This window comes from Heptranchias perlo, chromosome 24, assembly GCF_035084215.1.
Source record: "Heptranchias perlo isolate sHepPer1 chromosome 24, sHepPer1.hap1, whole genome shotgun sequence".
Taxonomy (NCBI): Eukaryota; Metazoa; Chordata; class Chondrichthyes; order Hexanchiformes; family Hexanchidae; genus Heptranchias; species Heptranchias perlo.
Genome location: NC_090348.1, coordinates 34,152,174 through 34,178,092, shown reverse-complemented (window position 1 = coordinate 34,178,092; position 25,919 = coordinate 34,152,174). Strand labels below are relative to the sequence as shown.

The following is a 25,919-nucleotide window of genomic DNA, read 5'->3' as shown; positions in this document are numbered from 1 at the left end:
ATACCTGGTGTGCAGTTTTGGTGGTCTTTCCTAAGGAAGGTATACTTGCCTTTGAGGTGGTGCAACAAAGGTTCACTAGATTGATTCTTGGGATGAGAGGGTTGTCCTATGAGAAAAGATTGTGTAGATTGGTCCTATACTCTCTGGAGTTTAGATGAATGAGAGGTGATCTCATTGAAACATATAAGATTCTGAGAGGGCTTGACAGAGTAGATGCTGAGAGGTTGTTTTCCCCTGGCTGGAGAGTCTAAAACTAGTGGACATAGTCTCAGGATAAGGGGTTGGACATTTAGGACTGAGATGAGGAGGAATTTCTTCACTGAGGGTTGTGAATATTTGGAATTCTCTACCCCACAGGGCTATGGATACTCAGTCGTTGAATATATTCAAGACTGAGATCAATAGATTTTTGGACTCTAAGGGAATCAAGGGATATGGGGATCGGGCAGAAACATGCAGTTGAGGACGAAGGTCAGCCATGATCTTATTGAATGGCAGAGCAGGCTCGAGGGGCTGTATGGCCTACTCCTCCTACATCTTATGTTCTTAGAGCAGGATGTTCTTCTGGTGTCTAGGCCTTTATTTATCATTGCAGTGATATGTTACTTCCAAAAGTAATATTTTGCTATTGTCTTTTTTTAAAAAAAACCTTGCATAAAATCCAGGTAACATAATCTTGGGTTTGCATCAGAAAAAGTTGAAAGCTTCTAACTTTATTGGAAAGATTTCCAGCAGTTGACTTTGGACTCTGCAAAGTTGATTCAAGAGGGAGAATTGAAAGCCTTTTAAAAGTCCGTTACAAAGGATTATAAATAACCACCATGTTTTTTTTGTTTCTCTCATTTGGGAGTACTGCATCTAACATTAAGGGGGACTGATTCAACATTTAGTTCATGCTGAATCATCCTTGGGTTTATGACTAACTCTGATGTTTCAGGTTCCTAACTGTTTTCAGTGTCTCTTTTGAGCCAGTACCAATAATGTCAGTATTTAAAAATAAATATTTATATCAAAAGAGAGAAAAAGGATTGAGGTTTGCATCTTCAGTTTGTTTTCAAACCTCTGTTTTTGATGTGTTGCCAAGCAGTTCGCTGGAGAGGGGAGAAGAGAAATAAGTAGGTGGAGATAGACATAAGAACCAAGGTGGCTTTCACTGATAACGTCCTTTATACAGGATTCCAACTTGCACACTTGGAGACATATGCAGCCTCCGAGCCCTGAAAATCCAGGTCTTGAAGCCCAAGTAACTCTCCTACTTGCATTTGTACTTCCTATTTGCTGGTTTGTTTGAACTTTGTGGATCTGGAGGTTTGGAAAGGGGGGTTCTTGGTGCCATTGTCTTGTTGGTGGATAAGTACCTAATCAGAACATACGATCTGTTTGTATCAGCTATTAATTGTGCATATTAATGGGAGCGTGGATTTAAACTTTGTGGGGCTCGTGAGGATCCATGGTATGCACCAATGGAACTCTCCCAAGACAAAAGCTTGGATATCCCTACTTTAGCCTTTTATGTAAATTGTGCTGCCGTGTTGTCATGTTGCTAATCCTAACACATTTGCGGAGAAGCTTGTGGAGTGGGGGAAAGAGAAGTATAATTTTGACTGGGTCAGTAGTGAAAGATTATTTCCACTGGCTAGTGAATTGGTAACCAGGAAATAAAACGTTTTAAGGTTAGTACTTGAAGCATGAAAGGGGAGGTTAGAAGTTTTTTGTCATAAAATTGGTTTAGAATATAGAATGTATTGCCACAACTGGTTGTACCTGAGTCAGTCCTGACATTTTAAGAGGGGTTTATGTATATGTTAAAAGTCGGAAATGGGATTAGAGTGTACAGCACAGTAGTAAAGGTAGATCAGTATTGGAGGAGCGGTGTGCTGAATGGTCTCCTTCTATACTGAAATTTATATGATTGTCATTACCATGTTTGAATGCAGAGAAGTACGCAATGTGTCTAGGGCACTTGACTCTGGGAACAGTGGCTATCTATTATTTTTTTAAAACAAAAGTATGCATGCCTTCAATACTAATCCTAAAATTGATGAAGTAAAAGCATCACTTTAAAAAAAAAAATATGGTAAATACTCCCAATAAATTGTACAACATAAAATGGGCAATAATTGCTGCTGTACATTCGAGCTGTATTTAATTTGGGCACTTTGTACGATGTCTAAATTGGTCCTGGGAAAACAGCACTCAATCTGAAATGCTTGAACTCCGTGCTGCCATTGATCCCTGTTACTTTATGTGGCACTGCTGCTGCAGTCTAGCCTATTGGTATCCTGACACCCACAAAAGAGGGAGGAATCTGGCTCTGGAGTTTTACGTTCTAAGTGGAGACTGCTGGCATTTTGAGACCCAGATATATCTCTGTTCCCATCAGATCTGTGGATTCCAGTTGTTTTATTATGCAGAATGTCATTGACTGAGGGCATACTGGGTACTTGTAGACAACAGCCTAATATGACAGCACAAGAAGTTTTCACAAGCTTTGTTATTGATGGGCCTGTATATAGAAGTTCATTTTGGGCTGTTAGCTGGCTGTTATGTAACCATGACGAGAGGTGAATGCTGTCTCTCATAGTCATGGACAGCAGATTGTATGTACTTTTTAAAGTGCAATATTTGGTGAGCAGGTTGCATCTCACTTCTATTTATTAATCTCTTTGACCTACGTAATTCAATGGATTGTATGGTGTACCTCACTCTTGGGTTTAAAATGGTATTAGTTACTAAGTGACTGGATATATTGACATGATAAATTTGGAAATTAGGTTTAGTGATTTTATTATTTTATAAAATTCAAAAATCACATATTGGTGTTCTAGTGCAGCTCCCGTCGGCATAACATGAGTATGCAGCTACAATTCCCCATTCAGTGAGTTGCCATCCATTTTTTGGGGAGGAAGGGAAGTGAAACAAATGTGGGTATGTCACTGTCCTGATCTTGTGCCACTTGTATACCTGCCGTCCACCTGGGAAATGGCGCAGGAGTAACAGGTTGACAAATGAAATGGAAAGGGGGGGGGGGAAAAAGAAACTTGTTTACTTATTTCTATGTTCTCCTGTTATCTACATGCTGCCCCTTGGCATCTTCATTTGAAGACACAGGTTCAGGTTCCACATGTATGCTGGCGATGCCCAACTCTACGTCTCCACCATCTCTTGACAGCTCCACTGCCTCTGTGCTGTTAGACTGCTTACTTACATATAGTCTTAGATGAACTGCGATTTCCTCCAGCCAAACATTGGGAAGACCAAAGCCATTGTCTTTGGCCCCCTCAAACTCTATAGCCTCGCTGCTGATTCCATCCAAAACTGCTGTCTGTAGCCTGTCCTGCACACCCATTACACCCTGTGTTTGCAGACCTGCATTGGCTCCTAACACTTCACCTATAAATCCCTTGGCCTTGTCTCTCCTTATCTCTGTAACCTTCTCCAGCCCTGCTATCCTCCAACAACTCTGCGTTCCTCCGACTCTGGCCTCTTGTGCATCCCAAAATCGCTTTGCCCCACCATTGGCGGCTGTGCCTTCAGCCGTCTAGGCTCTACGCTCTGGTATTCCCTCCCTAAACCTCTACCTCCCTCTCCTTTTAAGACCCTCCTTGAAACCCACCTCTTTGACCAAGCTTTTTGGTCACCCTTCCTAATATCTCCTTCCTTAGCTTGGCGTCAATTTTTGTTTAATTGCGAAACACAGTGGGACATTTATCTACGTTAAAGGAGCTATAAAAATGCAAGTTGTCGAATGCTTTATCCATAAAGCCTACCTAAACACTAAATTCAAAACTTTTTTATAAATTACAATGATTGTTCTCTTTTTTTACCCTCCTCCTCTCCCCTCAAAATTAATGTGCATGGATTTTAAAATGTGTCTGAAATGTATACTTTAGTCACTCCCTACCCCTGATCAATTGTGCAGTTTTTAACCAATTTACAAATTTGGGTAGTTGAGCCATGCTTGCACCATATTGCATTATGTTAACGATCTATTTGGGTGGTGGCCACACAAATGGAAGCCAGTGCTAATCTATCACAACTAGCTGAAAGTAGTGGTAGAAATATGTAGCTTAAATACCATGCTGGATTGTAAAGAAAAGGAATGTATTTGAATTTGATTAGCTAGGCAAAATACTTGAATTTTCTAAATTGAGGTAACAAATTTAAACTTGAGGGTGCTGTAATTGATGGTTTGCATTTGAAAAAAGACAGGGAGGGGCCATTTTATCAAAGCTTCTGTGGTTTTTGTGGTTGGTACAGTAATACTTTTCTGAAAGAGCAGTTCAACTGTCAAGATGATAGTGCTCACTATTAAATGATCAGTTCAGTTTCCTGGAAGGTGCAATGATGAGTTGGTAAAATTCTCAGTCATATGCAGTGGAGATGAAGCATTGGTGCTTCAGCTTCTCAGGAAAGTGTAAGCGAATGCATGAAATTGTTTACACTGAAAAGGTCCCAGCAGTACATTCAGATTATAGATTTGTCTTCCAAACTTGGATTAGATTGTGTGTCTCGAGAGTATTTTGAACTACACAACATCAGACATGTATTGGTTCCAAAGTGTTATCCATCATCAGGGTGTAGATTATAGATGTACTAACTCTTGAACAATTTTATAAGTGCCTGTAATTACATCATTGCTGTATCTTCAATTTCTTTCTCTTTCCTGGCCTGCTCTCCCACGCCACGCACCCCGCCCCCCCCCAAACTAACTTTTTGTCCTCTTTTTGTTTTATTGTCTCAGCATGGTGTGTTCCGTGTTTAGCATCACTTGAAATTCTCCAGGAATTGTGCCGGGGAGAAAAACTTACCTGTCCTTCCCTTGGAATCAGCAAAAAGGATCTGGAAGAATATGAAGTGGAATATCTATGTGGATACAAGAAAGAAAAGGTAGGCTCAATACACTTGTGTTTCCTCTTAAGTCAAAACTTCTGTTCTGTTTCCCACCCCTCAAAATGGCTCAATGAACTTGTTCATTACTAGTTGTAACTGAAGCTGACATTTCGTCCTGGGATTTGTAACTTAGTGCATCTTCTGATTTATTCCTTACTCATTGAAAAATATATTCCTAACACCATCACCATGGGATAATGTGGATTGAAGTTTAGGCCTAGGTTTAATTCATAAAGGCTGAAGAAGAAGAACAACAACATGAAGTGAATGTCTGAGAAAATAGGTACAGTAATTTTTTTTTAAGAGTTCTAAGATTTTATTCCATTTACCTTTCAGTATAATGTTCAGTCCACATTAACCTGTGGGTGGTGTCCATCTCCAATAATTTGTCCAAATGCTTGCTGATTCCCTAGTTCACGTAAGCAAGGTACTGCATGTTTATTAATCTATTTGCTTTCTTATCCTTAGTTTATCTATATTCTGCTGTAAGCCCCAGCTTTGATTATCTTGCTGCTTTTCTTTCCCTTGTTTTTCATAGAATCATGAATGATACAGCTTAGAAGGAGGCCATTTGGCCCATCGTGCCTGTGCCGGCTCTTTGAAAGAGCTGTCCAATTTAGTCCCACACCCCAGCTTTTTCTCCCATAATCCTGCAAATTAGTCCTCTTCAAGTACATGTCCAGTTGCCTTTTGAAAGTTCCTGTGGAACCTGCTTCCACCACCCTTTCAGGTAGTGTTCTAGATCTTGAAAAAAAGTCTCCTCATTTCCCCTCTAGTTCTTTTGCCAATTATTTTAAATCTATGACCTCTGGTTACCGACTCACTTGCTAGAGGAAACAGTTTCTCCCTATTTGCTCCATTAAAACCCCTCATTATTTTGAATACCTCTATTAGGTCATCCCTTTACCTTCTCTGCTCTAAGGAGAACAATCCCAGCTTTTCCAATCTCTCCATATCCCTGGTAGCATCCTGATAAACCTTCGAGGCCTTGACATCCTTCCTAAAATGTGGTACCTAGAGTTGTACACAATACTGCAGCTGAGGCCTAACCAGTGATTGTAAATGTTTAGGATGACTTCCTTGGCTTTGTAAATAGGGATATTGAACACAAAAATAAGTATCCCATACATTTTCTTAACCGCCTCATCAACTTGCCCAAGAATGGTTTAGAAACTTTTTTTTGAACCAGTAACCCTAGTGATGAACAGAAATAATTGTGCCGAGTTGTTTGGTATAGCTATAATTAGGGACCCGTGACTCGTGTTTTCTGAGTGTTAATACTTGAGCACGTGTGTTGGATAAATCTGTTAGTTTCATTTGTGCTAGAATTCACCCCATTAGTACAGTGGGCCAAAAGGATTCAGCAACAAAAGCATAACTGCACACAACTTTTTGGCTGCGAACCTCCTCGATATTGGGGATAGGTCCATGTGGGACATCAAAGGCAAATAGGTGAACGTGACAAATACCGTCAATGGCAGGGATTTGCCTTTTGTTGGAGGCACCCAAAGAAAGTGTCTGGGTGCTGCTGGTTGTTCAGCCTACAATGTTACCTCCAACCATGCACTTGCTGACCAATATAGCGGGGGAATCTGTAGCAGCAGCTGAGGATATTGGTTGCTGCTTTTGTAGCTTCAATTTCACTACAGATCCTAAAGGGTTTTTTCACACCTCCCAGAATAAGAGCACTCAGTAAGTAGGTCCATTTGTGACTTGTAAAGCTGTTGTCAAAATTGCTTGTCACTTGCTTTTTCCCATCTTTAAATAGGCTATATCAGGTTACTGTAGAATAATTTTAGCTGCTGCCTCTAGTTGTCTCTCCTTTTAAACTAAAATCCTAATAAAGAGCGTTCTCTGTTCATTGCCTGAAATCTAACATCTGTTTCTTCAAACCTTTTTTCTTAAAAGATATGCAGGTTTGACTTGAGGTGGAAAATAGGTTGTGATCTTCAGAAACAAAAGTGATTCAATATTTAGTGCTGTGTTCCTGCACCATTCAATACTTAAGAAGGTGGGACACCAGCTCTTTTTCCAGACCTATGCATTCTGGAGTCAGCACAGCCTTTATCTTGGGAGGCACATAGTTCCTGGCCTATTGCTGTTGGTTTCCAGTACTATCTTTACAAAGCTAGCATTTTTGAGAAGTGCTTTTATAACCTATATTGATATTCATCTTGATAGATCTGAATGTTAGTTAACAGTTTCTGGCCTTACAACCAGAAGCTCTAGATTTAGTTGAGGTTTTCCAGTATAGTTGTACAATTGGATAAGTCACATTTCTTGAACAGTTTTTGAGTTATAATTGACCTATATGTGCCATGTATAGCACAGGGATTGGAGTATTGCAAAGTTTTAATATTGTCCTGGTCTGGATGGCATAAGCTGTCAGAACAATAGTAGAGTGTTCTGTGAATGTTTGAATCTAATGATGAGTTCAGCATAATGGCTATACAATATCTTGCAATGGGTGGGTTATGCTTGTATGAGGTTGATTATGTAAATTTTAGTGAATTATCCTTACTCTAGTACAGTTAGGAGCTGAGTGCTAAGATCCATGTTGATAACTATTTTGCGGTCTCAAGTTTGTAATTGGGTTGAATGTATGTTGTTTGGGTTCCAGACAATTCTATATTCCTTGGGCCAACCACTTAATTTTTAGTTTGCACACTGGTTGAAGATGCACCTAATATTAGTGATTTCACTAAGTTGCTAGGAGTAGCTTTACTACTATTTCTAATCTATTAAAATCTTTATTTATTTTATGGTTATAGTACTTCCCATATTGAAATCAATGAGTAATGCTGTAACGGTAATGTCTACTATTTTTACTTTCTCCAAAGGTAAACTAAAACCGCAAAAATAGTTACAAGAATATCTATTCTTGCTCTTAAAGCAACACTAGCTTGATGGTACAAGTGAGCAGATGAACTGAACCATATTGTCTGGATGCACTTTGGAGGGAATGGGGCAAAGTTTGAAACTGTTCAAGTGTTCTTACTAATCTTTTAATCATGGGTCTTGTGAAGATAAAAAAATAAATTATAATAAAATGATAATTAAATTTTAAAATGTTAAACTTTTATCCCTCTTTTTTAAGGGTAAAGAGTACTATCTGGTGAAGTGGAAGGGATGGCCAGAATCTACAAACACATGGGAGCCTAGGAGGAATCTCCGATGTATCGGACTTGTAAAACAGTTTCAAGATGATCAAAGCAAATTCTTGGAAAAAGTAAAAGCAGCAAAAAGGCTAAAATTGAACAACTATAAAGATTACAAATCTGCAGTTGCAGACTATGTTGTAAAGAAATCAAAACAAAGAGTAGCACTCAAAAGATGGGAAGAAGAACTTAACCGGAAGAAGAACCATCGAGGTAAAATTCTGGTGGAAAATGAAGTAGACTTTGAACCTCCTCCATTGGACTTCCATTACATTAATCAATACAAACCTTCTCATGGAATAAATTTGAATAGGGACCCTTTGGTTGGCTGTGAGTGTTTAAACTGTTTGGAGGAGAAATGTTGTCCGGAAGAAGCAGGGGCACAATTTGCTTACAATGAGCAACGGCAACTTAAGATTGCACCAGGCAAACCCATTTTTGAATGTAATTCTTGCTGCAGTTGCAGTTTTCAGTGTCCAAACAGAGTGGTACAGAAAGGTACACTTTATGACCTCTGCATCTTTAGAACTTCAAATGGAAGAGGGTGGGGGATCAAAACCCTCCAAAAAATCAAGAAGAATAGTTTTGTTATGGAATATGTCGGAGAGGTAGGTTGTGTTTATTTTGTGGTAGGTATTGCCATGAATATCATGCTGCACTAACATTAAATCACAGACTCTCTGGTCAAGCAAGATGGTCTGTTACCGGAAAAATGTGCTGACAGCAGCTTATTGGACTCTGTTGTAGCCTCTTGCATCTACTTGGAAAGGCCTTGTGTATAGATACAATCTATATGCATGCCATTAGCCATTCGATGGTGGTTAAGTGACCTTTTCTGAGGCCAGTTTTCCTTCTCTCTCACTTCCTTACAGCTATCCTCTTCAAATGTAGCTGATGGTCACCTCCTGGTTTTCTGCCCCAATAGCATCATTGCTATCTTTTGAACACCTTCCTCTTTCCCTATAATGGCTAAAGTCCATACGATCAGATTGACTCGCTTTTTTTCCTCCTCCTTTCTCTTTCTCCCCCCTGCCAACCCCAACCATCAAAACATTTTTTTGTTAGGAAGTACCTTACCTATGTTTGCCTGGCCAAGATTTTGGCTTGCTATTTTGGGAATTAAAAACTCACTCTATGGTGCAAAATGCTAGCACACTAATGCAGTGGAATCTGCTTTTAGAGATTGCTGCTATATAATGATCATGTGAATAAAATGCTTAAATTGAACTTGGCAGCACCAATTTGCATGAACTAGCCTTTCCACTTGTGCCAATCAGTTTTTTACTGGAATTCCTATTGTTCTTGGAGCAGCTGAGCAGTATTAAAACAGGTGGTTAATCAGCTGCTCAGAATATAAGTTGTCTTTTCATTTATTTTTAGTCCAGTAGTCTGAGACTAATAGAGGGAGAAAATAAATTGAGTAAACTAGCAAGAAATATAAAAACTGACAGTAAAAGCTTCAAGTATATAAAAAGGAAGAGGGCAGCTAAAGTAAACATTGGTCCCTTAGAGGATGAGACTGAGGAAATAATAATGGAAAACGAGGAATTGAACAGATATTTTGTAACTGTCTTCACAATAGAAGACACTAATAATATACCAATAATAGTAGAAAACCAAGGGGCAAAAGGGAGGGAGGAACTAAAAGCAATCACTATCACTAGAGGAAAAAGTACTAGATAAACTAATGGGTCTAAAGGCTGACAAGTCCTCTGGACCTGATGGCTTGCATCCAAGGGTCTTCAAGGAAGTGGCTACAGAGATAGTGGATGCATTGGTTGTAATCTTCCAGAATTCACTAGATTCTGGCAAGGTCCTAGCGGATTGGAAAACCGCAAACGCAACACACCTATTCAAGAAGGGAGTGAGACAGAAAGCAGGTAACTATAGACCAGTTAGCCTAACATCTGTCATTGGGGAAAATGCTAGAATCCGTTATTAAGGAAGTAGTAGCAGGACATTTGGAGACTCATAATACAATCAAGGAGAGTCAACATGGTTTTATGAAGGGGAAATCGTGTCTGACATTTATTGAATTCTTTGAGGAAGTAACGGGCAGGGTGGAGAAAGGGGAACCAATGGATGCAGTATATTTGGATTTCCAAAAGGCATTCGATAAGGTGCCACATAAAAAATTACTGCTCAAGATAAGAGCTCATGGTGTTGGGGGTAATATACTGTCATGGATTGAGGATTGGCTAACAGAAAACAGAGTCTGGATAAAAGGGTTATTTTCAAAATGGCAATCTGTAACTAGTGGGGTGCTGCAGGGATCAGTGCTGGGGCCTCAACTATTTACAATATATATCAGTGACTTGGATGAAGGAACAGAGTGTATTGTGGCCAAATTTGCTGATGATACAAAGATGGGTGGAAAAGTAAGTTGTGAGGAGGACACAAATTGTCTGCAAACGGATATTAATAGGCAAAAATTTGGCAGATGGAATATAATGTGGGAAAATGTGAAGTCATCCACTTTGGGAGGAAAAATAAAAAAGCATAATATTATTTGAATGGAGAAATACTACTAAATGCTGCGGTACAGAGCATACAAAAGCAGGGAAGCCTTGCTACTATTGTACAAGGTGCTGGTGAGACCATACCTGGAGGACTGCATACAGTTTTGGTGCTCTTATTTAAGGAAGGATATACTTGCATTGGAGGCAGTTCAGAGAAGGTTTACTGGGTTGATTCCAGGTAGGGAAGGGTTGTCTTATGAGGAAAGATTGAACAGGTTGGGTCTATACTCATTGGAGTTTAGAAGAATGAGAGGAGATCTTATTGAGACATATAAGATTGAGAGGACTCGATAGGGTAGTTGCTGAGGAATGGGGGAAATGTAAAACTAGGGGGCATAGTCTCAGAATAAGGAGTTGCCTGTTTAAGATGGAAATGAGGAGGACTTTCTTCTCCCAGACGGTCATGAATCTTTAGAATTCTTTACCCCAAAAAGCTGTGGAGTCAATGAATACATTCAAGGCTGAGTTAGACACATCTTTGATCAGCAAAGGAGTCAAAGGATATGGGGAAAAGGAAGGAAAGTGGAGTTGAGGTAAAAATCAGATCAGCCATGATCTCATTAAATGGCAGAGCAGGCTCGAAGGGCCAAAAGGCCTACTCCTGCTCCTATCTCTTATGGTCTTGTTGCTTAGACCATATCGGCAGTTTGAACATCATTAATTCCTAGTTGCTTGGTTCAAATTACTGGTTAATTTTTTTTTCTGAGGAAAAAAAACAACTTGGAAGTTGAACCGCATTTGACTGTATCCTTCTTCAGAACTGGGAGATGAGCAAAATAACTTTTTGGGTGGGGGAAGGAAACGAGACAGCAGATACTCCAATCACAAAATTAATGGGTTGAAAACTGCTCAGTAGGGAAGGAGGAACATGCTAAATTATATAAAAGATGATCTTGGTGAGGCAATGAGAAGATATTAGAACAAAAGAGTTAAGATAGTGAAAAGCACAACAAAGGCATGAGTTGTAAAACAAACAATGGAAATGTGCACCAGCCCCAAAAAGTGTGTGTGTGTGTGTGTGTGTGTGTGCGCGAACAAGGCAACATCCTGGGTGCAGAACCCCCTCCCCCTCCTTTCCCCAGCTACACTGGTGCCCTGAGGAATTGACCATACCCCAAGTGGCAACCTGCTTTCCCAACCCTCCCCTGTCTCTTCCCTCTGGATACCTACAGACCCACTCTACATCCCTAATATCCTTTGCCAAAAAGAAAATTGGGGATATAACCAAATTCTGAAATTAAGGTCAGAGGGATGCAGAGTTCCCAGGAGATGCATGTTACTCCAGCTCACTGCCCAATTGGGTGCTCTCTTGGTGAGGAGCAATGCTCACTGGACGTGCTCATTGGGAAGGTGTGGGCCTGCAAGCCAATTCTATCCTTATGGAACTAAATTGACTCCTACAACTTGAACAGCCCACTATAAGAGAATAATGGTGTGACAGGAGTGGTGGGTGAGTGGGACTGAGTGCAAGACAGGATCTAGGTGACTGAATTTTGGACAAGTTGGAGTTTATGGAGGGTGAAGGATGTGAGGCCAGCAAGGAGAAGATTGGAAAAAATGAGTCTAGCGGTGATAAAAGCATGAATAAAGATTTTGTTGATGGTGAGGCTAAAGTCGGAGTGAAGGTGGTCGGAGTGCCGGAAGTGGAAGTAAGAGATCTTGGTCGTGAATAGCTATGATGTTTGAAACTCAGCTCTGGGTCAAACAGGATTCTAAGGTTCAACCTGAGCCAGTGGCCAGGGAGGGAGGTGGAGTCAATGACAGGGGAGCAAAGTTTATATAGGGATGAAAAGTGTATCTTGGCCTTCCCATTGTTTGTTGGAAGAAATTTTGACTCATTACTTTTTTTGGACGTGGTTGAGGGAAGTGGAGAGTAGAGCTAGGTATTACCAGCATACGTACTGCACCCGTGCCTGTGGACAATATTACTGATGGGCAGCACGTAGAAAGAAGTGGACTGATGGCTGTGTTCAGTGACTCAAAACATGATCCAAATTTTTTTTAAAAGCCCAATATTCTTAAAACTTCCTGGCTTCATTTTTTGGGCCAGCAGTGGAATGGTAAATATTGTAATTAATTCTTGTTTTTTGAATGCCACTGGTGTGATATGAAGTATATTGAAGGCTTTTCATTTTTTATTTTTAAATATTCTGTTTTTGCTGACTTTTCCTATGCAGACTGAAAGATTTTGCAACCTGTGTAACTTCCTGAAACTAGATTTTTGAGTCCCATGAGATTTATGTTGGGAGTAGCTCTTTCAGCTTCATGAAGAAATTGTATTGTTTGTTTTTCTAGTCCCCCCCCCCCCCCTACACTTTAAGGTCGCACATGTGACTGCCAGCATGAATGCCAGTTGTTGATGGCTGTCTGCTTGGTTGTCCTGCTTTGTATTGTTGTCCCCTGACCACCACCTTTGTGCTGTTCATCTCTTTGCTATGACCAACTGGCACTAGCTCTTATCAAATTAAAAACTGGTGCTCTCTAGTTGGCCTCGTTTATGAATCACTGATTATCATGAGGGAGATATTTTTAAAATGGACTAAGACTGGTCTTTTCTGGGTTACATAATTTTAATGCTTAGTTAATTTTATGAAATCAGACAGCTGTATAACCAGTGAATAAGGCCAAGCTTGTTGCTTTTTAAAAAAAAACAGATCTTGCTATTTTTAATGCACTGAATTTCCATGTCTTACTCCTTCCTTGAATTTATAATTTTTAATTCCCCTAAAGATAGTAACCGCTTTTGAATGGGGAGAGGGAAGAGCGAGCGAGAGAGAGAGAAAAACACTTCCCAGGTGTCCAAGTGTGTTATGCGCCCACCCCCACCGCCTCAATCTGTCCCTCTCAAGCTTGTCAATGGGAATCAATAACCAAAGGTTATAATGCTCTGGTCTGACTGCATTTGAATGCTGCATCCAGTTTTAGTCCCCAAGAAATGAGAGCTATTCAAGTGCTGGAGGCAGTGCAGACAAGAGCCACAAGTATGTTTCCAGTATCTGGGGTCTGAGTCATGAGGAAAGACTGGAGAAACTTGAGCTTTTCAGCAGAGGAGAAGTTTGAGAGGTAATTTTTATAGAATTATATAATATCGTTAACCCAAAATATCACTTTAAATTAAACTGAGGGAGTAGAACTAGGGGACACTGGCTTAAACTAGTAAAAGGTAATTTTAGGACTGATACCAGGAAATCCGTATTAACACACAGTTATCAATGTGTGGAGCAAACTTTCAGATAGAGTAATAGAGGCAAAAATTCTGGAATTATTTAGGAAACAACTCTATGCTACAATAGGGGGTTGTTTAGATCTCTCTGGGTGGATAAAGTAAGGTGGGCCAAATGGCCTCCCTCATCCCTAATTCTGAACTAGAAAATATGATTCAAAATGAGCCCTTGGTATATTTCTACACAATGCCATCAAGTGTGTGAATTGGGTACTACAGTCACTTGAAAGCTTTTCTAATGAGCAGGAAATTTAAAAAAAATCTAATACAAGAACAAATGAGGAATAGAAATGGTGAAAGGAATGGCACAAAATCAATCTTGAGTTATACTAAGGAGTGGAAATCAATACAGGTATTCGTAACAAAATCGGTGCATTTCCCTGTTCGTTTTGGCCAGCGACTTTCAAAAGAAGAGAGCACTTGCATTTATATAGCACCTTTCCTGTCCTCGGGACATCCCAATGCTCTTTACAACAGATTTATTTGAAAGTGCAGTCACTTTTGTTAATGTAAGCAAGCATAGCAAGGTCCCACAAACTGCATATGGAGGAAATGACCAGCTAATCTGTTGTTGGTATTTGTTGAAGGAAGAATGTTGGCCAGGACACTGGGAGAACTCCCTGTTCTTCCTCAAATAGTGCCACAGGATTTTTCTTATCCACTTGAGCTGGCACACTGAATCTTGGTTTAACGTCTCGTGAAAAACAGCACCTCCGATGATGCAGCATTTATCAATAGTACACTGGAGTATTACCCTAGATTACATGCTCAAGTCTGTAGCAGGACTTGAACCCACAACCTTCTGACTTGAGAGTGGAAGCAACTGAGCCAAGCTGACCGTTAAGCTAGGAATAGCAGTAGCTTTCAGTGCACGTTCATCTTGGCCTGGTAAACCTGGAAGCATAACTTTTGACCCGTGTTTCCACAATTGGATGTAGAATATAAATTGCAAATCTAATTTTGGTTTATTAGATTTGGAACTTTTGGGTTAGCCAAAATCTGCAAAAATTTGTTTCGGTGGGGAGGAGAGAGGGCAATGAACAACCCCCAACTTTGCATTGCCTGTTACTAATAAAAAGCTACTTGCAGTGCTGGCTAATTTTTAATTCTTAAATATTTGTTTCCAAGTTAATGAGATTTCTGTTTATTTATATTGGCATCTTGTTGCATTGTCAAAGGCAGCTAATGTACAGCATTGTTACTAGGCATATTTAGGCAAGATCTTGTCTAAGCTAATCTGCTTTAATGTTTTGTGATTCTTTTGTGCTCACCTCGAGTTGCTTTCCCCTACCCAGCAGCATCTGTCAGACTAGTATGTCAACCTTGTGTTGTACAGCTCAAAATGCACTCGCCAGACACTGCCCATGTTTGGAGGGGCAGAATCTGCTAGTGTTTTTCAGTTCAGATGGATGGAGTAAGATCATTTTACACATGTACTTACAATTTACTGAAATACCAGTGATATATGATTGTATTACATTTTAAGTAGATGATCTGTAATGACTATTTCCTAAATATGAGTGATGACTTGATTTCAAGTTGATTATTGAAGTGAAGAATGATGCCATGAATTCAGCCTTGATCAGACCTGATTCACTGCTGCTCCACCAAACTACATATGTCTACTTAAACTTTCTCTGTTGGAAGGTAATTACTAGTGAAGAAGCAGAAAGGCGTGGGAGATTTTATGACAGTAAAGGCATCACCTACCTGTTTGACCTAGATTATGTGGAGGACGAGTACACTGTGGATGCTGCAAGATTTGGAAATATTTCGCACTTTGTGAATCACAGTGTAAGTATTGTGCTTGTTTTATAAGAACTCTGGGTTCTGTTTTTTTTTAAAAAAACAACTTCTTGGTCACTAATTGCAGTTTGACACCATTTAGTGTTTTAAAAAGGTAGTGTTGATTAAACCCAGTCTTACTGACTATTTTAGAAATGATATTTACAGTAAGTCAAAGCAATTGCACCTGTCTGATGTTTTTTTAAAAGTCTACATATATAGGCAGTCAAGTAGGTAACTCCATGACTATTTCAGGTCTCAAGTGTCACTTGCCATGATTTAAGAATGTTATTATTTTGAAGTATATCAGTCTTTAAAAATGAAACCAGCTTATGTTCTAAATGGGTTTTAATTGGTGCTGCTCTTGCTGATTGATTATAAATTTTCCTACATTTTTTTGATGTTTGTGCCTTTGTACAAATTTGCATTCACGTTATCCAGCCAGCAATGACCAAGATATTCATTAGTCCTAATGTGAGGGAGAGGAGCAATTCCCACTGTCTGGCTTTAGCAAAGTTCCACACAAATATAAATTTCCAGAAGTACAGATGGAAATTTAACCCCTCAATTAATAGCACATGCAACCAGCTAGTTATCTAAGAACAACTATTTGCAATTATTCTAATGCCTTTAACATAGAAAAACATCCAAAGGTGCTGCAGAGTTGTAAGGTGTGGGAATGGAAGCTGAGCCAAAGAAGGACATATAAAATTTGGCCAAAGAGGTAGGTCTTAAGGAGAGTCTTGAAGGAGTTGGAGAGGTACAGATGTTTAAGGAGGGCATTCTAGAGCATGGGGGCCTCAGGTTGCTGAAAGCATGGTTGCCAATAGTGGGGGAATGCCAGAGTCAAGAGAGTTTGGGGGGTTTGTGGAGCTGAAGGAGGTTAGAGATGGGGAGGGGCAAGGCTATGGAAAGATTTAATCACAAGGATGAGCATTTTAAATTTGAGGCTTTGGGGTCTAGGAAGGGTGATGGGAGAGTGGGATGGTGCAGGATAGGATATGGGCAGTAGAATTTTTGATGAACTGAAGTATACAACAACAGAGACTGGAGATTGGGAGACTGGCCAGGAGAGCATTGGAATAGTTGAGTATAGAAGTGACAAAGCCTTGGATTTTGGGCAGCAGATGGACTGAAGTGAGAGTGGACGTGCACAATGTTAGAGATGGAAATCAGTCTTTGTGATGGAGCAGATAGGGGTCAGTTGGAAGCCCAGCTTGGGGTCAAATAGGATAGAATCATAGAAAATAGGAGTAAGAGTAGGCCCTTTGGGCCTGCTCCGCCATTCAAAATGATCATGGCTGATCGTCTAACCCAGTACCCTGTTTCCGCATTTTCCCCATATCCCTTGAACCCTTTAGCATTAAGAAATATATCTATCTCCTTCTTGAATACATCTAATGACTTGGCCTCCACTGCCTTCTGTGGTAGAGAATTCCACAGGTTCACCACCCTCTGAGTGAAGAAATTTCTCCTCATCTCTGTTCTAAATGGCATACCCTGTATCCTGAGATTGTGACCCCTGGTTCTGGACTCCACATCCATTGGGAACATCCTCCCTGCATCTAGTCTGTCTAGCCCTGTTAGAATTTTATATGTTTCGATGAGATCATATCTCATTCTTCTAAACTCTAGTGAATATAGGCCTAGTCGACCCAATCTCTCCTTATACCTCAGTCCTGCCATCCCAGGAATCAGTCTGGTAAACCTTTGTTGCACTCCCTCCATGGCAAGGACATCCTTCCTCAGATAAGGAGACCAAAACTGCACACAATACTCACCAAGGCCCTGTACAACTGCAGTGAGATATCCCTGCTCCTGTCCTCAAATCCTCTTGCAATGAAGGCAAACATACCATTCGCCTTCCTAACTGCTTGCTGCACCTGAATGCTCGCTTTCAGCAACTGGTGTACAAGGACACTCAGGCCTTGTTGCACCTTTTTTTTTTGTTTTTTTTAATAGAATTTTGGAAGATGACCACCAATGCATCCACTATTTCCAGGGCCACTTCCTTTAGTACTCTGGGATGTAGATTATCAGGCCCTGGGGATTTGTCAGCCTTTAGCCCCATTAATTTCCCTAGCACTTTTTTTTACTAATACTGATTTCCTTCAGTTCCTCCCTCTCACTAGACCCTTGGTTTCCTAACATTTCTGGGAGGTTATTTGTGTCTTCCTTTGTGAAGACAGAACCAAAGTATGTGTTTAATTGTTCCCCATTATAATTTCCCCCATTTCTGACTGTAAGGGACCTGCATTTGTCTTCACTAATCTTTTTCTCTTGACATATTTATAGAAGCTTTTGCAGTCAGTTTTTATGTTCTCTGCTAGTTTACTCTCATACTCTCTTTTTTCCTCTTAATCAATCTTTGTTCTCCTTTTGCTGAATTCTGAATCCTCAGCTTGCTGCTTTTTCTGGCAATTTTATATGTCTCCTCTTTGGATCTAATACTACCCCTAATTTCTTTTGTAAGCCATGGTTGAGCCACCTTTCCTGTTTCATTTTTGCGCCAGACAGGAATGAATAATTGTTCTAATTCCTGCACACATTCTTTAAATATTAGCCATTGCCTATCCACCATCATCCCTTTTAGTAAAGTTCCCCAATCTATCCTAGCCAACTCACACCTCATATTTTTGTAATTTCCTTGATGCTGAGGTTGTGAAAAATCTTGGATCAAGCTGAGGCTGTGGCAGGGGAGAGGGGGCTGCTTTGGCATTGATAGGTCTCACTAATTTGAATGTTCAAAATTTTTCAGCTTATGTCTTCATGCTTGTATGCAAGGCAGTAGTAAGTCAGTGCAACACTGTAGTAAAATGGTGATTCTATATTGTGTTTAAAACTGTACAAATCAAACTTTTTAATTTTTGTGAAATTAGTTAGATTTGAAGTTCTAAATTAACTAACTTTTTGTAGATACCCTTTTCAGCAGTACAGGAGAGAGAGATCAATTTGGAGAGACTAAAAAAGAGAAGTAAAGAGCCCAGACATAGAGGAGTTTTGAAAAAATGCTGAGAAATTGTGGCAAAATAAGTGAAACCAAACCAGGAGTAAGTGAGCTTAGATTGAGATGGTACTGTTGACTCGACTCACTTCCTTAATGCAGGCTTTTGCCAGCAAACTTGATACCATTACAAGTGTCTGTGACTGTTTTTGTGCTGGATAAGACACTTGGAATGTATTTAAGGCTTAACATGTAGGCTTAATGCTGTCCTAAATCTGATAACTGAAGCTTGAGTTTACTTCTGAATGCCTCCTGAACCAACTTGGAGATGCCTGGCTAAGTGTGATTCATAAGTAAAGTTTTAGACTAGGAGGTGGTATGGTAATGCAGTTGATTAAGACCTTCCCAGTGATCAGAAATAGAATCTGAGACTGTGATGTCATTTGTTCCCCACTTTGGGAAGGATATAAAAGCAATGGAAAAGGTGCAGTTTAGATTCACAAGAATGTGACCAGGGATGAGGGGTTTGTAGTTATGAAGAGAAACTTGAGAAGTTGGGCCTGTTTTCACTAGAGTTCTGACTCTGTCCACAAATTGCACGGCGGTAATGAGCAAACACAAATGTAATATAATCAAAGAATTCTTCTTTGTGCAGAATGTAGTTAGAATGTTGAATTCTCCACCACAAACCATTGTTGAAGCAGAGCTCATCACTGCTTTTAAACGGGGGGAAATAAGTTGCTTGAAAAATAATGGTTAAAGGATATGGGGAGTGAGCAGAAGAGTGGGATTAGATTAGGTGGCTCGTGTGAAGAAAAGCACCTGTGCAGACTTGATGGGTCAAGTGGCTTTTTCCTGTGCTGTAACAATCTTAAGTGTTTCATATATTAGAATATTATTTACCGGTTTGATACTAAGCAATTTAATGTTTTGATTTTTTTTAAAAATTGGACCAGGTGACCTACTCTTCTAGTATTCATCTGGTTTCATAGAATGGATTCAAATTTGATTTTCCTTTCTACAGTGTGATCCCAATCTTCAAGTTTACAATGTTTTTATCGATAGTTTGGATACTCGTCTCCCTAGGATTGCACTATTCTCAACACGTGCTATAAAAGCAGGGGAAGAGCTTACCTTTGACTATCAAATGAAAGGTGCGTCTTACATTGTCCAGTATTGCATTTTGCAAAACAAAATGGGGGAAGGTGGTGGAACTGAGCTTCAGTACAAAGTTATTGGTACAAACCTAATCTGTAAATTTATTGTGCTTTTAAAGGATTTTTGAGAGGGGTGGGGTGTTGATAAGTGGCGAAGGTTGCTCTTTTTATACAGTTTGTAAATAACTCCAAACTTTTCTTTATAGGTCTTTCAGTAAACATGATGACTTTTTTGTCCAGTGTTTGGCTTCCTTTTGAGAAATGGCCTTCTCTGTACTCTTCCAAGTTTGTAAACACACAAAGGCTGGATTTTCAACTATGATAGTAGGTTTCTTGACTGAGGAAAATACTTGCCTAATTCCTCTCTTCATTGTACAGTAGGCAAACAATCTGCCTGAATGGGTGTTGGTGTTAGCTCCTTATTCCCACTTCACTGTCACTGATTTGACTTATTTTGTTATATGTTCTCGGGATGTGGATGAAACTGATACGGCTATATTTACTGTCCATCCCTACTTGCCCTAAGGAGGTGGCAGCGGCGGGCCACCATGAATAACAATTATTCTTGCAACTCGACGTTTATTTCCGAAGGGCATTAAGTATCAACCACATTAGATGGACTACAATCATGTGTAGGTCAAACAGGAGGGGTGGTAGGTTCCCTTCTCTGAAGGACATTAGTCAACTAGTTGAGAATTTTACGACCATCCGGCAACTTTCAGAGTCACTTTTCCTGGTGCCAGCCCACAAATTAGCAGATTCATTGTTTTCAGCTTCACAATTTGCTATGGTGAGATTTGCACTTGTAACCTTGGGTTGCTTGTCAAGTGCCATAACCAATACATTAATTATATCTATAACATGGTTGAAGGATAGGACTCCTGAGATGTGAACTGAGATTGCACAGGCAATGTGAATAAAACAAAGTGGAAAGGATAAGACCTAACTTGCATCACCATGCAAGGGAAAATACCAACGTGCAGAGTCCTCTTTGCAGGTCTAACTTTAAGTAATATGAAAATCTGAATCCAAATTAAAGGTGAAACTTGGGGTGGGGGGAGAAAAAGGAGGGGGAGAGATGGGTATCTTGATGTAATTAGTGCTCTAGATAATGACACCCAGCTTCTATTTTTATTGCTATGGATATGGTAAGGGAAGGAAATTCTACATTCTGTGACATCACAGCAATCTATCAACTTGTGTACTCACAACACAATTTTCCAGTGATTGATTGTTCTTTGAAAATAAGTTGCACACAGAATTACACTTTGTGCCTATGGCATCTAGTGTCAATGTCAAAAGAAATGGATGGAAATCTCCAATGTAATAGTGAATATAATTTGTGTTCCCCTAATGTTGCAATGGTAAATGTACTGCAATGTGTTGCTGAGATACATGGGAAGGCCGTAGATTTTATTCTTGGTTTCTGCATTTGCCAATGTCAGCCAGAGCAGTGGTGCCGGTGGTACCACTAGTTTCTTTGCAGCTGGACTAGTCAGGAAAATTGCTGAGCGTTCCTGCCCCTGATTGGTATTCATTTAGAAGTGCATGGATGTAGGGTAAAGTAAGGGTCTAGCAAAGTGGAGACATAGTGTCTACCTCCAGCAATCTAAAGTGTGGTATAACATTAGCCAAGTACACAGCATAGCTCTCCACTATGCCCTAAAAATATGCCTCGACTTAAAACCATGCAGTGGCTACTCTCTTGTAATGCTACAATTTCCATCAACAGCAAACTTTGTGGCCCTTCTGAGCAAATCCATCCCTGAGTTTCTGCTGTATAATCCTAGCTAATAGGAATTGGATTGAAGTTCCGTTCACTTGGTACCCTTGAAGTTTGGTTCACATCTTTTTTATGATGTACTTGTGTTCCGATAGAATGTTTGTTTGTTTGCAGTTTTTGTTTAATTGTATTTTTGTTTTGGTAGGTTCGGGTGATGTATCTATTACTGAAGCCTCAGAAGTCAACAGCCCAACCAAAAAACAGCCTAGGATTGAATGCAAGTGTGGATCTATATCCTGCAGAGGATATATGAATTAATGTATCTGCAAAAAAGAAAATTGTATATTTTGTTTTTAAAGTAGCAATATGTTGACTGTCTGATCCCATCAGAACTCTTGGGTAATGACACTTGGAAAAAGTATGCAGCCATGTGGTGAAAGTATGTTGATACTCATTTACACTTGTTTGAAAGCAGATCTGTGGGATGGCTTTCATAAGAGAAATAAATGTTCCCCTTTTTGCATTGAATAACAGAGACTATTTGTAACCTGGGTACGAGCTGCCACTGACAGTCGACTTAATTAGTTTGCTCTGTTAGTGCCGCGCAACCTATTTTAGCAGAGCGCTCTACTCTTTTTTAAAAAACCCACATTTTTGATTCAGTTGTTCAGAAAATACCCCCCATCATCAAAAGCTCCAATGAATGTGCTTTTTTTTAAAACCGAGTTTCTACCCAAGTATGCTAAACTATGAGTAAATTTGCTGTTGGCTGGACTGAGACTGCTAGAATATAGAATTTGTTATAAGTAGCAGCAAAGATGCATTCAGTGCATTTCTGCAGTTGCTCCCAAGTAATATCAAGAAAAAATGGTATGTGTTTGCATACCAATTATTAGTACCTTCTTTAATACCAAGGAGAATGTTTACTTTCTGTGTAGAGCCTTGAAGTACTTAACAAGTGTAAACTTTTTTCAAATGGAGACTGTCCATAATAACGACATCTGGGGCATTCAGCAAATTGTAAGTTTAGGAGCTGAAAATTAAGTTATTAATCTGGACAAGACTGTGTCCTATGTAATATTTCTGCTAGCTTGCTTTAAGCTTGTGTTTTGAGGCCATATTTTTAAAGTAATTGTACCTTTTACAGAAGTTTCAGAATGAAAATATTTTCATGGTGTATTCTAAATATTCAGGCACTATGGCAGACAGTATCCTTTACATTGGTTGCAGAGTTTTCCCCTTGCATTAATAGACATTCAGCCTATGTAACTAATTAGAAATGCAATTGTAGTTTAAGTTCTTAAATTTATTTATCATTTTAATAGGAGAGGGGATATTTGAAGCAATAATAGCAATTACAAAAGTAACTTGGTACTTCTCTCTTGCCCACTCCAGCCATTCCCAAAATATAGGTTTTTAAATGCAGCTATTGTAAATCAAAGATACCATTCTTCCATTGATTTTTGAAATGAGTGATAATGACCATATCCTTAATACAGAATTTTTTTAATACATTTTAAAAAAAAAGTCAGGACCATTGTGCTTAGGGGAGTGCTCTCAAAACTGTAGTAATACTGAGTTTGCAGCTTGAGTTTGAATAAAACTTGGAACAACTAAAGAGGCATTATATTTTAAGCAGATGAAGAAAATAAAATTCCAGATTGAGTTATTATACTTTGGGTGACAGCCCAAGTGGCGACTGTTAAAATTCCAGCCAGAGAGCCTGTTAGGTAAAATTTAAACTCCTTGGGGGTGAGTCCTATTTGTGATGACGTGACTGAATATGATAAACTATCCATCCTTCTGTATAAAATGGATAGTGCTGCCATTTCAGGCAGATTAGTGCAACGTGAGAATGCAGGTTTTACGGGTGTCTTCAATTATGTAGTTTTTTTTCCTGAGACGTGGTAAATGTCTGGAGTATCTTTAATTTTGAACTTTCATCTTAAATATTGAGATAACTGCAGCTTTCCTAATAAGCAATGCTAGCAGTCATTACCCAAATTCCCATTAAATGCCACAAATGAACTGTACTCGTGCATCATTTCTAGCAACCACATCACCAGAAACAGGCTGAATGTAGCTTTGAGGCTTTACTCAGAAGCTTTTTTACAAAAGATTCCTTTGCAAAGGACAGAGGATAATACTGTACTTCACCCAAAGTGCACATTCACTGTAACCTTTTGAACTGAAAGCTACTACTTGAGTGGCAATGTGATTGTGTATTGATAAAGAGAAATTGCAATGTTGAAAAATCTAGTGGGCCAACCAACATAAGAAGAATAATGTTTTCGGTGGAGATCTATATCTGAAAAATAGGTTTTGATACATTTCAAAGCCTTGATGGGTTATATCACCTGTACATAAGATGTATTTACCTGAATGAGTAGAGAAAATAAATTTGCAAATTGACTTGTGTTATATTTTTCTTTACTTTTTGTAGGATTGTTTCAAGTCTTGTATACCTCTTTGTACTGAGCTGTGAATTGAAAACTGGTGCTGTAGAAAATGTTTGCCCAAAGGAAGTAATAAATATCAATGTGATAAATTGGTCTATTCCTGTTGCTGATTTTCCTTTCTGAATTTACTCCTGTCAGCTTGAAAATGGATACACCTGCTCACTCTATTGTGACATGAGTATGCTCTAAGCTGCTTCATTGTTGCAAGGCATAGCAGTAGAAGCTAGCTGTTTTCCTACAGGGAAGGTGGCACTTAAAAGGTAGAATTTCTATGTGGGCTTGAATTTGCAAAGCCCCCTCCAGGTAAGATCTGGACTGCAGCAGAGCTGACCCTTGGATTTTGTGAAACAGCACAGGATCAGCCATGTGTAGGGATATTACCTTGGGAGGGAGGGGTAGAAAGAAGAATCTTGACTGTAGTCTTAAAGGGACATGGTCACTTAGAGGTACGTGACCTAAAAGAGAGAGACCACTCCTTCACCAGGGCCAGCATGATTATACCCTAGTGCCTTTTTCCTCCTCTTTACTCACTCCATAGAGGCTCATAGAATTCAGCAGCTTGCATTGTATAACATTTGTTCTTTATCAATGTAGCCTGGAAAGGCAGCATGCTAGAAGTTGAGTCTGTGTCCTCACCCAAGTTAGCAAACACCAGCACAGCTACTCATCGAGAAGGATGTAATGCTTTTTTTTATATTCTTGATGCAGGCAACAGTGTCAAGGCTGCATTCATTTCCCATCCCTACCTGAGCAGGAAGGTAGGCTTTCTCCTTGAACCACTGCAGTCCTTATGGAGATGGTACTCAGAATTCCAGGATATTGACCCAATAACTGAGGAATGACAATTTGTCCAACTTTTTATAATAAAAACATGTTAAATAAAACCATTGTAATTTGTACACACTTTCCATACATTTTATAATTCAGTTTTTTTTCCTAGTCTGATTTGGTCACTATTTGCAATAGAAGTACAAGTCATTTAGAAGGACATAGTTAGGCCCTCAGGTAGTTTTCCATGGCTCTAAGCCTCTTGTCTAACATTGACATGCCAACAGTCATAGCACTAGGATTTGCTATCACTTAATTGTGTATATGTCTCGATTTTCAGAGTTTCTCCAGCAGCTAATTTATTGTACAGGATGTTCAGTTCCTCTGGTTGTGGCAATTCAGAGTCTGGAGTTGATGGTATTTCAAAGTCTGAGGAAATCTGTGAGTCAGATTTAAAACCAGGAATTGAATTTTGTTCTCTTTTGCCCTGATGGCAATGAGCATCATTTTTACTTAAGTGCTCAGAGCACATATTCTTAACATTGCTATTTAACAATGTGCAGGTAGTATTATGCATAACATTTGAGATATTATAATCTGAATGAAATTCTTTGCCTTTCTGAAGTGCACAGTTGTTGCTTTCCTCTACTCCAGGAGCTATGTTTAATTCTGATTTATCCTTACTGTTCATCAATTTCACAGAACCCATTTTATTTTCTGGAAAGTGAATGAGATTTTGTTCAGTGTCAAACAAGCTGCCCTGACTGCCATGCTCTGATACGTGAGTTGATTGGGATGAACTTTGTGAGGGAAAATGGGTGGAATTTCCATCTTCAGAATCACTGAACAGGTTGGGTGATTGTGAACCAACTTCTTGCTCCCCGGCAATCTCCGACTCATCGGTTTCAGATATCAAAATTGGCTCCTGTTTGAAAAACATGTCCCAGCGTGGTGTCTCTGTGTCACAGGCTTTTTCTCCTGTGGATGGCTGTGCTGTGAGATTAGGAGAATCTTCATTATACATTGAATTCAAATCACCTTTTGGGAAAATTGCACCAGCTTCTTCCTCATCCTCCTCATCATCATTTGACTCTTCACACTCAAAGAATTCAGTATTTAAGCACAGAGAAGGTCCACTTGTACTATCTGTATGGATATTCTGCTCTCTCTGATGCAGAACAGATAGAAAGTCCCTGGCTTCATTGGCAGACTGTGAATATTGTGGCCCTCGCAACTTTTGCTTCAGTGGAACTAGATGACATTCATCAAAAAGGTCATTATAGTCCTTAT

General features: G+C 39.5%; 2 protein-coding genes across 7 annotated transcripts in view; one reads left to right on the top strand and one right to left on the bottom strand.

Annotated features, from left to right (window-relative positions):
- The window catches only part of LOC137341676 (histone-lysine N-methyltransferase SUV39H2-like), a 26,729-nt gene extending 2,771 nt beyond the window's left edge, over positions 1–23,958 (top strand). For 2 of the 4 annotated variants that reach the window (XM_068005037.1, XM_068005036.1), the window contains exons 2-6: positions 4,745–4,890; positions 7,991–8,659; positions 15,441–15,587; positions 19,547–19,676; positions 21,608–23,958. In XM_068005037.1, the coding sequence (XP_067861138.1) occupies positions 4,745–4,890; positions 7,991–8,659; positions 15,441–15,587; positions 19,547–19,676; positions 21,608–21,720 (1,205 nt within the window). In that variant the 3' untranslated portion in view covers positions 21,721–23,958. Of the gene's footprint in view, positions 1–4,744; positions 4,891–5,250; positions 5,321–7,990; positions 8,660–15,440; positions 15,588–19,546; positions 19,677–21,607 lie in introns of those variants that run through there. The other 2 variants (XM_068005039.1, XM_068005038.1) reach the window with 2 other exon arrangements.
- The window catches only part of dclre1c (DNA cross-link repair 1C, PSO2 homolog (S. cerevisiae)), a 31,542-nt gene continuing 28,328 nt past the window's right edge, over positions 22,706–25,919 (bottom strand). Inside the window, exon 14 of one of the 3 annotated variants that reach the window (XM_068005033.1) lies at positions 22,706–25,919. In XM_068005033.1, coding sequence (XP_067861134.1) covers positions 24,925–25,919 — 995 coding nt within the window. In that variant the 3' untranslated portion in view covers positions 22,706–24,924. The other 2 variants (XM_068005034.1, XM_068005035.1) reach the window with 2 other exon arrangements.